At 35.9% G+C, this 15,556-nt stretch overlaps 1 protein-coding gene across 15 annotated transcripts in view; it reads left to right on the plus strand.

Moving 5' to 3' along the window:
• The window catches only part of LOC105476856 (BCAS3 microtubule associated cell migration factor), a 710,244-nt gene that overhangs the window by 56,777 nt on the left and 637,911 nt on the right, over nucleotides 1-15,556 (plus strand). For all 15 annotated transcript variants that reach the window (XM_071082810.1, XM_071082809.1, XM_071082814.1 and 12 more), the window contains exon 6: nucleotides 8,856-8,937. In XM_071082810.1, the coding sequence (XP_070938911.1) occupies nucleotides 8,856-8,937 (82 nt within the window). The remainder of the gene's footprint in view (nucleotides 1-8,855; nucleotides 8,938-15,556) is intronic.

Raw genomic sequence — 15,556 nt, forward strand, 5'->3', positions numbered from 1 at the left:
CTTTCTGAAGTTAATGTAACTGTGGTTGCTTTCTTTCAATTAGTGTTAGCATGGTATTTCTTCCTACACCCTGTTACTTTTAATCCCTGTTTTTATATTTAAAGTGGATTTCTTCTATACAACATACAGTTGGGTCTTGTGTTTTAACCCATTTTCACAATCTCTGTTGTTTAATTGACATATTTAGACCATTGATGTTTAACGTGATTATTGATATAGATGGATAAATAACTACCATATTTGTTCCTATTTGTTGGCCCTTGTTTTTATTTTTATTTTTGTATTTTTAAAAATTTTTTCTAGTGAAAGGGTCTTGATTTTCTGCCCAGGCTGGAGTGCAGTGGCATGAATGTAGCTCACTGTAGCCTCGAACTCCTGGGCTTAATTGATCCTCCTGCCTCAGCCTTCCATGTAGCAAGCCATCATGGTTGGCAAATTTTATTTTTTTATTGTAGCTTTTTTTTTTTATCTTCCACACTTTTGCTGTCTTTTTAGTTTAATTGAGCATTTTATATGATGTTGTTTCTTACCTTTCTTAGCATATCATTTTTACTACATTTTAAACTTCTTTTAGTGATTGTCCTGGAGTTTGCAATACATTTACAACCAATGCAAGTCTGCTTTCATATAACACTATACTGCTTCATGGGTAGTGCGATACCTAATATTCACAAACTATTCCTAATCCTCTCTTGTTTCTTGTATCATTGCTGTCATTTATTTCACATATGTATAAGCGCATATATATACACACACAATACCAAACATATATACATACACATGCATAATTGAGTACATTGTTGCTATTAATTTGAACAAACTGTTATTTATAAATAAATTAATAAGAAAAATAAGTTTTCAGCCGGGCATGGTGGCTCACGCCTATAATCCCAGCACTTTGGGAGGCCGAGGCGGGTGGATCACCTGAGGTCAGGAGTTCGAGACCAGCCTGGTCAATGTGGTGAAACCCTGTCTCTACCAAAACTACAAAAATCAGCCAGGCATAGTGGCAGGTGCCTGTAATACCTGCTACTTAGGAGGCTGTGGCAGGAGAATCACTTGAACTCGGGAGGCAGAGGTTGCAGTGAGCTGAGATTGCGCCATTGTACTCTAGCCTGGGCGGCAAGAGCAAAACTCTGTCTGAAAAAAAATAGGAAAGAAAAATAAGTTTTATTTTACCTTCACTTACTCTTCTCTGATGTTTTTCTTTCCTTATGTAAATGTGAGTTTCTGACCTATATTGTTTCCTTTTTCTCTGCGGAACATCTTTTAACATTTCTTGCAAGGCAGGTCTGCCAGCAACAAATTCCCTCGGTTCCTGTTTGTCTGAGAAAGTTTTTGTCTTTTGTTTTTGAAGGGTGATTTTTCAGGATGCAGAATTAGAGGTTACTGTTTTTTTTTTTTTTTTTTTTTTTCACACAACACTCTAAGTGCTTCATTCTCTTCTTGCTTGCATCGTTTATGAGGAGAAGGCAATGTAATTCTTATCCTTGCTCTTCTATAAGTAGGGATTTTTTCCTCTGGTGTCTTTCAAGATTTTTTCTTTATCTTTGATTTGTTTGAAATTTGAAAATGGTATGCCTTGGTGTAGGGTTTTTTGGGGCATTTATCCCGCCTGCTATTCTCTGAGCTTACCAGTTCTGATTCTGGTTCTGATGCTTATTTAGTCTCTTCAGATTGTATTGTTTGCTTTTTAGTATGCTTTCTAATTTTTTGTTAAAAGGAAGATATGGTCCATGTGTGGTGGCTCACACCTGTAATTCCAGCAATTTGGGAGGGTGAGGCGGGTGGATCACTGAGGCCAGGAGTTCAAGACTAGCCTGGGCAATATGGTAAAACCTCATCTCTACAAAAACATACAAAAAAATTCAGCTGGGCATGGTGGTGGGCACTGGTAGTCCCAGCTACTTGAGAAGCTGAGGTGGGAAAATCACTTGAGCCCAGGGGGGCCGAGGTAGCAGTGAGCTGAGATCATGCTACTACACTCCAGCCTGGGTGACAGAGTGAGACCCTGTCTCAAAAAAAAAAAAAAAAAAAAAAAAAAAAAGATATGATATATTGGGTAAAAGGAACTATGGTAAATGGAATGTTAGTAACTGAGTGGCAGTGTGTGGGGAGGGAAAGCATTCTACAGTCCTGTGGGTAAGTTTTAGTCCTTTGTTTCTCATTATTTTTTTGAGTGTGTGTGTGGTGTGTTTTTTAACACCCTCGGGTGAGACAGAAGGGTAAGAGGAGATTGGAGTTGGGTATTTTTCCCCAGGTAGGTTAAACTCTGATATAACCCCAGCAAGTTAGGCTCTCATAAAGTAGTTTCTGTTGAGGGCAGGCTTTGTTAAGAACAGAAAGATCTGGTCTGGCATATTTCAAGATGGTTCCATTTTCACACCCACTACCAGAGGTTCTAGGGGATTTTTATTCAGTATTGGCTGTTAGGGCCTGGTGGAGCTCCTGGAGGTAAAACACATCAGTGTGAGGGCCCCCAGGTCTGGGTCCCCTGGAATTTTTACTTTTTACAATTTTTAATTTTTACATTTTACAATGTCTTGTCTACATTGAGCCTCTAGAAATTTGTGAATCACAGTTTATGTGTTCCTACCTTAGTACTGATTCCTGAGAAGGTTCTTGCTTGTGGATTTCTGCCCTGATAAATTGTGATTCTCTGTATCTGCCTGTCTGTCTCTCCAATTTTTGGGGTAGCCGTTTGCTCTATGATGTCATCTTTCTGACGGATGTGAGAAGAGCTGTTCAGCTTTTTACTTGTGGTCAGATCTAAGTGAAGTCTTCTGAGCTCCATGTTTTGGCCTGGAAACTGGAAGTCTGAATTTTTACAAATCAGTGCATTTCAGCTTTGAAGGACATTGTGTTGCTAGAACCTAATCATTGCACCTTAGTTTGAGGGAAGGATTGGTCATTATTGTATTTGGAATTAAGATATGAATTTCATTATTACAAAAAAACTCTATTTATTCCAAGAGCTGCTTAATTGAGTCCTTGAATCTCATTAATATTCTGTACTATCATACCTATCTGTGGTCCTTCAGGACAAAAGTCTTACATCATCTGCCCTCATGGAGGGCCATTATAATAGACTATTTATATAGTTACTTTGAGGCAGCATTACATATCCATTGGAGACAGATTTATTTGTTTCAGTTACCATACGTCTGTTGATTTAAATCCATAATTTTTGGACACCTACCAGAATGGCTGACACTAAATATTGGCTAGGATGTGGAGCAGATAGAACTCTTGTACATTGCTGGTGGAAGTGTAAATTGGTACAATCACATTGGAAAACAATTTTGTTAAAATCTACAAAAGATGCACATGTGCCTACCCTAATATACAGAAGTAGTTACTCTACTAGATGTATGTCCAAGAGAAATACATATACATGTTTACTAAAATACATTTGTGAGAATGTTTATATTAGTATTCTTTATTATGTTGTTTTCAAAATGGTAAAACAGTGATTCTCATACAACTGTATAAGGGACAGATATCCTGCATTTTTTAACTCATTGATTAGGGATTTGGGATGTTATTATAGCTGGTTCAAAGGAGAAGGTGAATATCGCAGAGAAGCAATTAGGAATATTGAAATAAATTTTCTAATAGCTACAAGCTTGATTAATATTCTGTTGGCACTAAAATGTACTGTTTGGAATCTTTTCTACAGAGTGGAATTCACTTGTGTCTCTACCAGACAAAATTCATTTGCATTTCTGTGCACAAGAATCAATTGCATTACTATCAGTTTTCGACAGCTCAGAGTATTGTACAGTAGCCCAGTCAAAAACAAAGTGTGGATCCCCTATGGAATCAGATAACCCCAAAGGGTCTGCTAGAGAGCTCTTGGTAATCCATAGTAAAAACACACAGAACACAAAATAATCTGTTCAGCATTTCAAAATCTTTCACAATTTTCCTTGACATCTTTTTTTTTTTTTTGAGACTGAGTCTTGCTCTGTTGCCTAGGCTGGAGTGCAATGGTACAATCTCAGCTCACTGCAACCTCCGCCTCCTGGGTTCAAGCAATCCTCCTACCTCAGCCTCCCGAGTAGCTGGACTACAGGTGTGTGCCACCTTGCCTGGCTAATTTTTGTATTTTTAGTAGAGACGGCTTTTCACCATGTTGGCCAGGCTGGTCTTGAACTCATGACCTCAGGTGATCCACCCACCTTGGCCTCCCGAAGTGCTGGGATTATAGGCATGAGCTACTGTGCCTGACTTCCTTGACATCTTACGAGCTAAAAACTAGAAGTAAAAAAGTAAAAACAACTCAGAGGTCCATGAACAGCACAATAGATAAAATTGTAATATTTTCGGCCAGGCACACTGGCTCATGCCTGTAATCCCAGCACTTTGGGAGGCCAAGGCGGGCGGATCACAAGGTCAGGAGATCGAGACCATCCTGGCTAACACGGTGAAACCTCATCTCTACTGAAAATGCAAAAAATTATCTGGGCATGGTGGTGGGCGCCTGTAGTCCCAGCTACTCGGGAGGCTGAGGCGTGAGAATGGTGTGAACCCAGGAGCAGAGCTTGCAGTGAGCTGAGATCACACCTCTGCACTCCAGCCTGGGCGACAGCAAGACTCTGTCTCAAAAAAAAAAATTTATAATATTTTCATACAATGGAAATCTATATAGCAATAGGAATAAAACTACGATTCCATGCAACAACATGAATTAATTTCATAAGCATAGTAATGTGTGAAAGAAGCCATTCCCAAGGGTACATATTGTGGGAACCCATTTACATTAAGATGAACAAGTAGAACTTAAAGTAATAGAAATCAGTTGTGAGTTGGGATTATGACTGAAAAGAGATGTAGCAGGACCTTCTGAGTATCCGTAATATTCTGTTTCTTGATGTCTCTTGGTTCAGAGGTGTATTAACATTTCAAATTCATATTTTACATATACTTAGGATGTGTGTATTTTTTCTATGTTTGTTACCTTTTGATAAAGTTTGCTAAAAAAAATATCATTTGCAGATCACGAACATCCATTTAACCAGTATCTATAGGGAAAAGTGGGGATGTGAATGTTTACTCTTGTCCTAATAATGCAGCATTATAAAGCAGTATTTTTATTGTCTTTGGTATTTGAATTTTCTATATTATAGTTAGATAGTCTATGAAAAGTCATCAGAAGTTTAGAAGTAAGTTTGATTCTGAGGGCAAGAAAACCTTCATTTGCTTTTAGAATTCTCTAAAAGCACTTCTACAGCTCACCCAGAACTTGTATAGCCTTTTCTGTGTATATATTATTGTCTTAGCTGTTGTAATTTCCTTTTGCCTTAGATTGAGTTGTGAGATTCTAAACTTGTACTACCCCCACCCCTTTTTTGGTTTGGTATGTAATTTGCATATTTTCACCATGCGAAAGCTATTTTCTATGGTTGGAAAAGATTTTTTTTCCTACAGTGTGAACAAATCATTCTTTGTTCTCCTTATTGTGCCTCCAAACTGGTACGTCCGGTTTATGCCCCAAACAACAAAAGTCTGTCATCAGAAATTAAAATGCCAGTAAGAACAAAGGCAGAGACCATGAGGAGCTCTTGGAGAGGCTTTCTCCCTGTTCGCTCCTCTCCCCAAGTTACCACAGTTGCCAGGAAGCTGGAATACTGCTTGGTACTCGCCTTCCTCCTAGTTCTACTCTTGTATTTATTGCTATCGTTGGTTTAAAAGTGAACTTACAGTTTAGTATACGTCTTTTCAGGATCTAGAAAATCCTTATCTTTGAGATTCCTTGCCATTTTTAATGAGGTCTCTTCTTAAAACCTAAAAAATCACTCTTGACAGCCTATAAAAAAAATCAGTTTTGGCACTTATTTGAAGGGAAAATTATCAGTGAACATAATGTATAAAATTATTATTCAGAAAGATAGCTAAAGCAGAATCTGTGAAGACTAACCATCCTCTGTGTGTTCTTTCTGAAATGTATGCATCATATCTGTAAAAACTTTGTTGACACTGTTTCTGTTCTGAAATGGTACTCTAATGTAGAATTCCCACAGACTATTTGGAGAGTTCTCTCCTCGAGGAAGTTTGACATTTTGTGATTCACATAGGATAGTTTAGAATTATGTTTCTAATTTCAGTAGGTTGTACAATCCTGATTTTAATATATTCAGAAATATCTATAAATGTGACACAATGTTTCCTCTGCTCCCCCCAACCCCCACCCCTGAGTTATAATTAAACACAGATCCTGGGACCTTAGAGGTAATGAAGAATGGACAGTGAATGTGGGGATGCATTTTATAATCAGTCCAAATGTTTTTTCTCCCCCTCACCTGTTGCCTTATGTGTAAGGAGGGATTTAAGATAGAAGCTTAGAATGGGGCATTTAGGTTTGTTTTCAAAGCTGTTTTGCTGAAAAGTATTGTGTATTCAGGTTTCAAAATGTTTTTTGATGTCAAAATATGTATTATGTATATGTCAAAATGTGTATTAAATACAGTGATAGCAAACTTTTATCATATTGTGAGTATGCTAAGACAGATTTGTTTTATTCTTTTTTTTGAATAATTGAGTATAGCAGCTTCTTTAAATATGGTTACACTTCTTTAACATAAAGATTTTATTTGATAGGACCAAAAGCTAAATACTAGAACTCTGGCATATGGAAATAATAGTATAGAGTGGTGGATTTTGTTTTAGAATACTATCATTTATTGTAAGTGTAAAATGAGAAGTATTTTTCATTACTTGAAATATAATTTCAATGTAAGTTCTGTGGTATTATTTTAAAATATATTGTTTATTTTATTAATAGAAATCACACGTATATTGGGTAACACTTATCTGTTACAATAATTTATTTTTAAAATGTAAATGGCTTGGCAGTGTTTTTATTCTTTTGGCTATTGTTAAAAATTTAAAAGGTAGGTGGAAATAGCCAATAACAAATCTGTAATATAATTAGATTACATTAGTGTTACACTTTTTAGCATACATATACTTAAAATAAAAAAGACTGTAATTTTTAGATTTCAGAGAATGTGTGATACTACATTGCAGGCAAGTTGAACAAATAACCTTTTAAGACTTTTTCTAAATTTTAAACTTTGTTCTATAATAATAAAATGTGGACTATAATGGCCGTGGTTTTTATTCTGAAAATTAAAAGTTACAAAGGAATTTGTAGAGTAAATAAGTTCTTATAGTTTGGTATAATGCGTTTATAGCTTTCATGTGTTTCGTTGGTGATAGGTGGTGCTATTGTTGCACAGTTAGTCCTCGCATTCTTCACATCTGCATCCCAAGTGCTACAGAAGGATTTCTTGCTAATAAATAATTTGTAGTAATTATCATAAGCAAAATGAATATGATGGTTATTTAGGCATTATTACAACTTAACATTTATAAGAAACAAAAATATTTATAGTTTGCAGCTCTTAAATTCAGATAGAAGCTGAAAAATCTAAAAAAGTAGTTACTCTAAAAGAGAGCTCTGTAGATTTATAGTAATATTGTAAGATTTATACACTTCTAATTTTATAATGTATACATCTTTGATATTTTAAACTGCTTGTATGGCAGGCCTGTTTTTAAAAAAATACCATCAGTATGTTTCCTCTGTTGAATTTATATCTTTATTACATTGGTTGTAAGTTCTTTTGTATCTTGAACTAGTTTTATAATCGTTGCCATTTTCTCTGATATTGCATATTTCATCAAACACTAGGCAATTATGAAAATGGTTTGAGAACTACAGTACCATGTAGAGTAATTTAATCTCTCTCCCTTCCGCATCTCCCCCAAAGATAAACTCAGAGTTCTGTCAGTTGAGATGGAAATAGGAAAGCTATTCTTAACTATAATTTAATCTGCTCAGTGCTTCAATCAGCAGTTTTTTTTTTTTCTTTTTTTAATTTATTTATTATTATTATACTTTAAGTTGTAGGGTACATGTGCATAACGTGCAGGTTTGTTACATATGTATACTTGTGCCATGTTGGTGTGCTGCACCCATCAACTCATCATTTACATCAGGTATAACTCCCAATGCAATCCCTCCCCCCTCCCCCCTCCCCATGATAGGCCCCTTTTTCACACTTGACACATATTACCATACCCCTTTACCTTTTGTTCTTCTTTTTAAAAAATTTTTATCCCCCACAAAATGTCCTGAACATCCCCTTTATCTTTTGAATTAATAGAATGAATGACTCAAATTGCTTGGATATTCATAGTGTTTGAGCTATGTTTATATTTAAGTGTATAATAAAAATGATGACTTTTAAAAGTTGTGTATATATAGAATTTTTTGTTCACAGAATATTGAAATTAGAAGTATCCTGGGGGCTTTTTTAGCAGCTTTTCCTTTTTCATTTTATGATTGTGAAAGAATATAGGCTTATTGAGGTTACATGATTTACTCAATGTTAACAGACAATTAGTTGCCTAACCGTAAGTATACCTAAATTATTCACATTTTCACTTAAGTGAATATGTATTGCTTTTTCTCATTTACAACATATTTGTTAAAGTTGCTACAATATTTAAGGTGAGATTTTCAGAGTAGTATTACGGTTTTGTTCTCAAAAGAGAAGGCAGTTGTGCAGGAACTGTACAGATTTCTAATGTTTTAATAAGATAAAAAATATAGACTTCCAGAACAGACCCTTTTTTTCTGTTCATATCAAGTGTGTGCTCTTAGAGTTTTCTAAAATTACTTGCAGTAATGTGACCAACAATTGTGTATGAGCAACAATAAATGTGTGTGGATGTAATATATATTTCAGACAAAATATTGTTATAAAATTTGAAAGATCTTGTTTTTATATAATACTGTTGTGACCTTCATTTTCCCACTGAAATATTTTCTTTCTTCTCTCATGCAGATCAGTGGGGAAGCACAAGAGCTCTTCTCTGTTCGACATGGCCCAATTCGAGCGGCTAGAATCTTGCCTGCTCCACAGTTTGGTGAGTGTAGTCCTTAAGAAGAAAATCATTCAGAAAAGAGTTTCTCTTTTGTTGGTCTTGGACTACAGACAGCAAGAATGATAACTAAAGTCTGTTTTCCTCCAAGTGTCCATTCCCCTTCCCCACCTCCCCCAAAGATAAACTTAGTTCTGTCAGTTGAGATGGAAATAGGTAATCTTAACCAATTCAATATGGCCATTCACTTTCTGCTGTGGTTTTGATTTATCTTCATCCTCTTTGATCTCGATTTAGCCTCTGCCTTTGCTGGCTCTTTCTTGAAGTCCTTTTCTCTCTTGGTTTTCATGGCATCCTTCTTCCCATATCCCTTCCTGGCTGACTGTGCCGCCTTTGTTATGTTTCTGGCTTAGCTTTCTTCTGTGGGTATTCCTCAAGTCTCTGTTGTTCTCCTGCCTTTGCCCTCCTTCTCAGTTATACTTATGCCGTGGAGAGCTTGGTTTTCACTTTTATCTGGGTTGTAGATGACTCTGCTGTCTGCATCTACAGCTATGTCAGAAGTGGAGTTTTGGGCTTTTAAGCTTGCAATTCTGCTGTAATAGAGAATACTTCTTAATGTTGTGTTTAAATAGTATATATGTTTTGTATTTATTAAAAAAATTCAAATATGTCTTTGTATTAAACCTGCTTTTAGATGGCTAAATAACTCCTGACTCCTTAATACTTTGAGTTTTCCAAAGGTATTATTCTCTCATTACATTTCCTGTGTTCACTCAAGACTATTTTTGCATGTGCACTGAAAACATAATCATAATAATCATGTTTGGATACTTTAAAATCTTTTTAAAAATAGGATATTAAGATATTTTAATTCTATTATATTTTAAAAAGTTACCTGAAGTGAAAAAAGTCTTATAAGACTTCTTGTAGCAGCTAATTCTCTAAATTTGTGAGATTGATGTTTTCAAAAACTTACGACATTGTGATTGTGCGTAAATAATATAGGGATTAATTTAGCAACTAAATCTGCCTAAATGAAATGAGGAGGGTGGAGGAAACAAGGCAACAGTGTCTTGCAGTCCCTTGCTATTCAACTCTATGGCATATTCTGATTTCAGCTCTTTCGCTGTCTGTTTCTTTCTCACACAGTTGATCGTGCTCTCTCTCGCTCTCTCATGCCATGTCACTCTCTTTTGTTCTGTTTTTTGTTGCATTTGTAATTTGGTGAAATATTTTGACAATGAAGATTCTAGACCATCCTTTTCTAGAAGGTTTTTGGAATAGCCAGCTTTCTCTTTGGATGGTTGGAATCAAGGAGGACTTTATTACTAAAGGACTCTGCTCTGTTTCTTTGTGGGTAATTCACAGATGCAGACTTTTCCCTCTTCTTGTTATTTGTGAAGTTATTTTGTTTATGAGTATTATCAATGTTCATCTTTTCTGAACTTTTAAGGCAGAAATATGTCATGAAAATATCTAATTAATATTGCTAATATTTTCTTTAGAAGTAGATTTAATTTACTTTCCTTTTTTAAAAAAGATTTCTTCCTTTACTATAATGTACTTATTTAAAAATATATTGTTAGATTTAAAATATAATTTTACATGGGTAAGTTTTCTGTTAGGAGTTAAGCAAATTACTTGTGTAGCTTTTATTGTACTTGATTAATTTTTTAGATTTTTGAAAAAGACTAGTCAAGTGCAGTAGTGAGAAGGGGGGAAAAAGTAGAACAAGGAGTTCCATCCGTAACTGACTGTAAACAATCGAGAACTCACTACCTTCAGAGCAGCCTTTTAGATTTTTTCCCCCAAAGTCATACGTGCAAATGATCACATAAAACTTGTAATGGAAAAGAGTAATACCCACTTTTCTCTTTTACCCATTTTGCTTTAATTTGTTGTGGTGGAATATGTAGCTTTCTGAAAAAGGATGTGTGGGAGGTATTGTCTGTCTTTATTCTTCCTTCACTCTTGATTGATTATTTGGCTGGAAAACAAATACATGTTTATAAGAAAGTTACTTCAGAATTTCAAAGGCATTGGTGTAACATTATGTTGAAGAGTCTAAGGCCATTTTGATACCTTTTTCTTTGTGGCTTCTTTTACTTTCCGGAAATTTATACAATGTTGGCTTTGCTCCCGATGTTCTGAAACTTTGCAGCCTTGTGTCTTGATTCACACATTTTCTTGGACCCTTTTAATTTGAAAATGCAAGTCTGGTATTTTGACGAAATGGCTTCAGTTTTTGTTGTTGATTTCTTCCATTAAGTTTTCATTGTTCACTCTTTCTATAACTTGTATTATCTGGATGTTAAATCCCTTGTACTGGTTAACTTTTAAAAATTAATTTCTTATTCTTTTTTTGAGATAGTTCCAGTGTGGCTTCCTAATACTTCTCTTGAAAAATTATTTTCTGCTGTTATGTTTTTCTACCCTATACCTCTCATATCTAATACCTTCCTCCCTTCTTTCTTCTTTGCCTCCCTTTCTTCTTTCTTGGTATACTTTACGTATGAATAGGTGGCAAATAGAATCCAATGACATAAAAATAATTAAACATCAGGACAAAGTAAGATTTATTCCAGGAATACAATGTTGGCTAACATTTGAAAATTAATGGGCTGGGCTTGGTGGCTCACGCCTGTAATCCCAGCACTTTGGGAGGCTGAGGCAGGTGGATCATGAAGTCAGGAGTTCAAGACCAGCATGGCCAACATAGTGAAACCTCGTCTCTACTGAAAATACAGAAAATTAGCCGAACATGGTGGCTGGCGCCTGTAATCCCCGCTACTCGGGAGGGTGAAGCAGGAGAACTGTTTGAACTCAGGAGGTGGAGGTTGTAGTGAGCTGAGATAGCGCCATTGCATTCCAGTCAGGGTGACAGTATGAGACTCCATCTCAAAAAAAAAAAAAAAAAAGAAAATCCATGTAATTTACTGTATTAGAGTGAAGAAGAAAACCTGTATGATCATCTCAATAGAAGTAGGAAAAAAACTTTGCCAAATCTCAGTAGCCATTTATGATTAAAAAAAAAAAAAATTAGCAACCTAGGAATAGAAAAAAGTTCTGAATATGATAAAAGTTATCTATTTTAAAAATGTATACCAAGCGTCATACTCAATGTTGGTATATTGAATGCTTTCTTGCTGAGTTCAGGATGACTTCTGTCACCACTTCTATTTATTGTAGTTCCTAGCCATTACAATAAGGCAAGAAAAACAAAAAAGGCATAAAGATTAGAAAGAAGGATATGAAAGTGTCTTTATTCATCGATAACATGATTGTGTACATAGAAAATGCAATAGAACCAACAAATGGTTAGAATTAATCAGTGAATTTAGCAGAGCTGCTGCATACAAGGTTCTATAAATCTTTTGTGAACTGAATCCCTTTCTGTGCATTTTTCCAGCATCATGTTCTGTCATCTTTACCCTGTCCCCCTCACTAGTCATTACAACAACATTCCCTTGTGGTAGTTGTACTGAATTTCTTTTATTTCCTCAAAAGATCCATCCTCCTGCTTTCCGGTCTGCATTTGTTATTTCCTCTTCTAGAATACTCATGTCCTTCTAACCCTTCTTGCTCCTTCTTCACTGACAGTAGTGCGTGCTCCCATAGGACTTAATGTTCTTCAATTGTTCATTTGCCTCTTGTTTGCTACATTTGCAGACTGTTTTTATGTATTCAGTGTCTCACAGAGTGCTTTATACAAGGTATTAATAAATACTTGTTGAATGTTGCTGGATTGTATAATACTTTGCAAGTGAACACCTGGAAGAAAAAGTGAGTTCTCTTTCTAAAGATATTTCTGTAGAAAGTCTGTCCCCTAACTAAAAGTGAGAAACTGAAGGATTTGGATGTTTTCGTATCCCTCAGAAGACCATCTTTGTATTTAATGGGCATTTACTCATGTCAACATAGCTTATGCATCCCTGCTTCTTCATGGCCACTATCAATAATAATTGATTATTTTCTTAATGAACCTAGATCTGCCTTAGGATTTTTTTCAATACAATATTCCAGAAAGCTATGAATAATTAATTGGTATTATCTCAGATAAAAACTGTTACTAATTATCTTTCAAATCTGTCCTTCTAGAATTAATTCCAAGTAATAAATTTTTCTTATTCATTACTTTAAGTAGCCATTTTGGCTTTTAGTACCTCACTTTTGTAATAAAATATATCAGTATGTATATTTTAATATACAAGTAAAAAAGAGACTTTCACTTCCTTTAATATGTTTTTAATTTCTTTCTTTTTTTTTTGGGGATGGAGTTTCACTTTTGTTGCCCAGGCTGGAGTGCAATGGCGCAATCTTGACTCACCACAACCTCCATCTTCTGGGTTCAAGTGATTCCCCTGCTTCAGCCTCCCGATTAGCTGGGATAACAGGCATGCACCACCACGCCCGGCTAGTTTTTGTAATTTTAGTAGAGACAGGGTTTCTCTATATTTGTTGGGCTGGTCTCGAACTCCTGACCTCAGGTGATCCACTCGCCTCGGCCTCCCAAAGTGCTGGGATTACAGACATGAGCCACTGTGCCCAGCCTGTTTTTAATTTCTTAAAGTAAGGACCATGTAATTCTAACCACTGACAATACTGATTATTTAAAAAAATGAAGTAATACTGAAATGTGGGAAGTGAAAATTTATGTGAGTCTATGTTAGCAAAGATAAACCTGACTGCTTCTTTCTTTTCATCCTTCCTCAGATATTGAGCGTGTACTGAAGGCCCATATTAACAGTATATATTTCTAGTTTTTTTCCCCTTAACTATTCACACATGCATAACACTAACTTATATAATTATGTCCCAGGACTGGTTCAGGTTCTTTATATGTATTACATGTATTGGCTGAAGGGGGTGTGTGTGTGTGTGTGTATAATATTTTTCATAACGATATATAGTGAACATTGTTTTATTTCAGAACTTAGGTATTTTTTTATTATTGCTAAAAATTAACATTGATATTGTATGGACATTTTAATTGTTTTTTTCCTATTGGTTATATTATTACTTCCATATATGTACATTTAAAAAAAATACAAGGAATTTTTTTTAAGGATAACTCCTAATGGGGAATTGCTCAAAGGATGTGTATATTTCTTTCCTTTTTTTTTTTTTTTTTTTGAAACAGAGTCTCACTCTGTTGCCCAGGCTGGAGTGCAGTGGCGCGATCTTGGCTCACTGCAAGCTCCACCTCCCGGGTTCACGCCATTCTCCTGCCTCAGCCTCCCGAGTAGCTGGGACTAAAGGCGCCTGCCATGACACCCGGCTAATTTTTTGTATTTTTAGTAGAGACAGGGTTTCACCATGTTAGCCAGGATGGTCTTGATCTCCTGACTGTGTGATCCACCCATCTTGGCCTTGTGTATTTCAATTTTGATGCATAATTTCCTCTTAGAGACAGTCTACCAACATTTATACATGAGAATCCCATTTCTCCTTATTCTCTCCTATACTGGCTATTATGAATCTTTTCAATCGTTGCCTGTCTGGATGGCAGAAAATCCTATTCATATGTAACTTAAAAATTTTTATTTTTGGAGACAGTCTCACTTTGTGGCCCGGGCTGGAATGCAGTGGTGTGATCCTAGCTCACTGAAGCCTGAAACTCCTAGGCGCAAGCAATCCTCCCACCACAGCCTCCTGAATAGCTAGGACTACAGGCACATGTCAACATGCCTGGCTAATTTTTAAATTTTTTGTAGAGATGAGGTCTTGCCATGTTGCCCAGGCTAGTCTTGAACCCCTGGCCTCAAACAATTCTCCCATCTCAGCCTCCCAGTGCTGGGATTATAGATGTGACCCACTGTACCCATATGTAATTTTTTGATCCTTGATTACTAGGGAGGATAGAAAATCCTCATATTTTTGCTATTTATATTCATTAATATCATACTTGTTTATATTCTTTCTCATTGATTTGAGCCCTTTACTAGGTTATTATTAATCTTTAGTTTCATACTAAGAAAATCCTTCTGTATTTTACTATGCCTAACTTTAAATCATGACTTTTCTTGAAAGTTTAATTAAAATTTTATTTTGTTATTGTTATTTGTCTTCTTATTTTATTTATTTATTTATTTATTTATTTATTTATTTAGAGATGGAGTCTCGCTCTGTCACCCAGGCTGGGGTTCAGTGGCGCGATCTCCACTCACTGCAGGCTCTGCCTTCTGGGTTCACGCCATTCTTCTGCCTCAGCCTCCTGAGTAGCTGGGACTACAGGCGCCCGCCACCACGCTGAGCTAATTTTTTGTATTTTCAGTAGAGACAGGGTTTCACCTTGTTAGTCAGGATGGTCTCGATCTCCTGACCTTGTGGTATGCCTGCCTTGGCCTCCCAAAGCTCTGGGATTAGAGACGTGAGCCATCGCGCCCAGCCTCGTCTTCTTATTTTATTACATTTTCCATATTGTTCATGGTCAGGAAGTAGTTCTTCTTTGCCAGTCTCTGATTTTCGTAGATTTTGCACAAAATTTCTGTTTTATTATGGAGTTTCGCTTACTACAATGTTATCTTTTGGGAATGACAGGAGCTGTGTTTTTCTAATATTTGCATTCCATGCAATGACTTGCATAATAATAATATGTGCCATAGAAGGGGTACCACATAATGAATTTATTCAATATTTTATAGAGAATAATCTAGAATGCTAC

The sequence above is a fragment of the Macaca nemestrina genome, chromosome 17 (assembly GCF_043159975.1).
Source record: "Macaca nemestrina isolate mMacNem1 chromosome 17, mMacNem.hap1, whole genome shotgun sequence".
Lineage (NCBI taxonomy): Eukaryota > Metazoa > Chordata > Mammalia > Primates > Cercopithecidae > Macaca > Macaca nemestrina.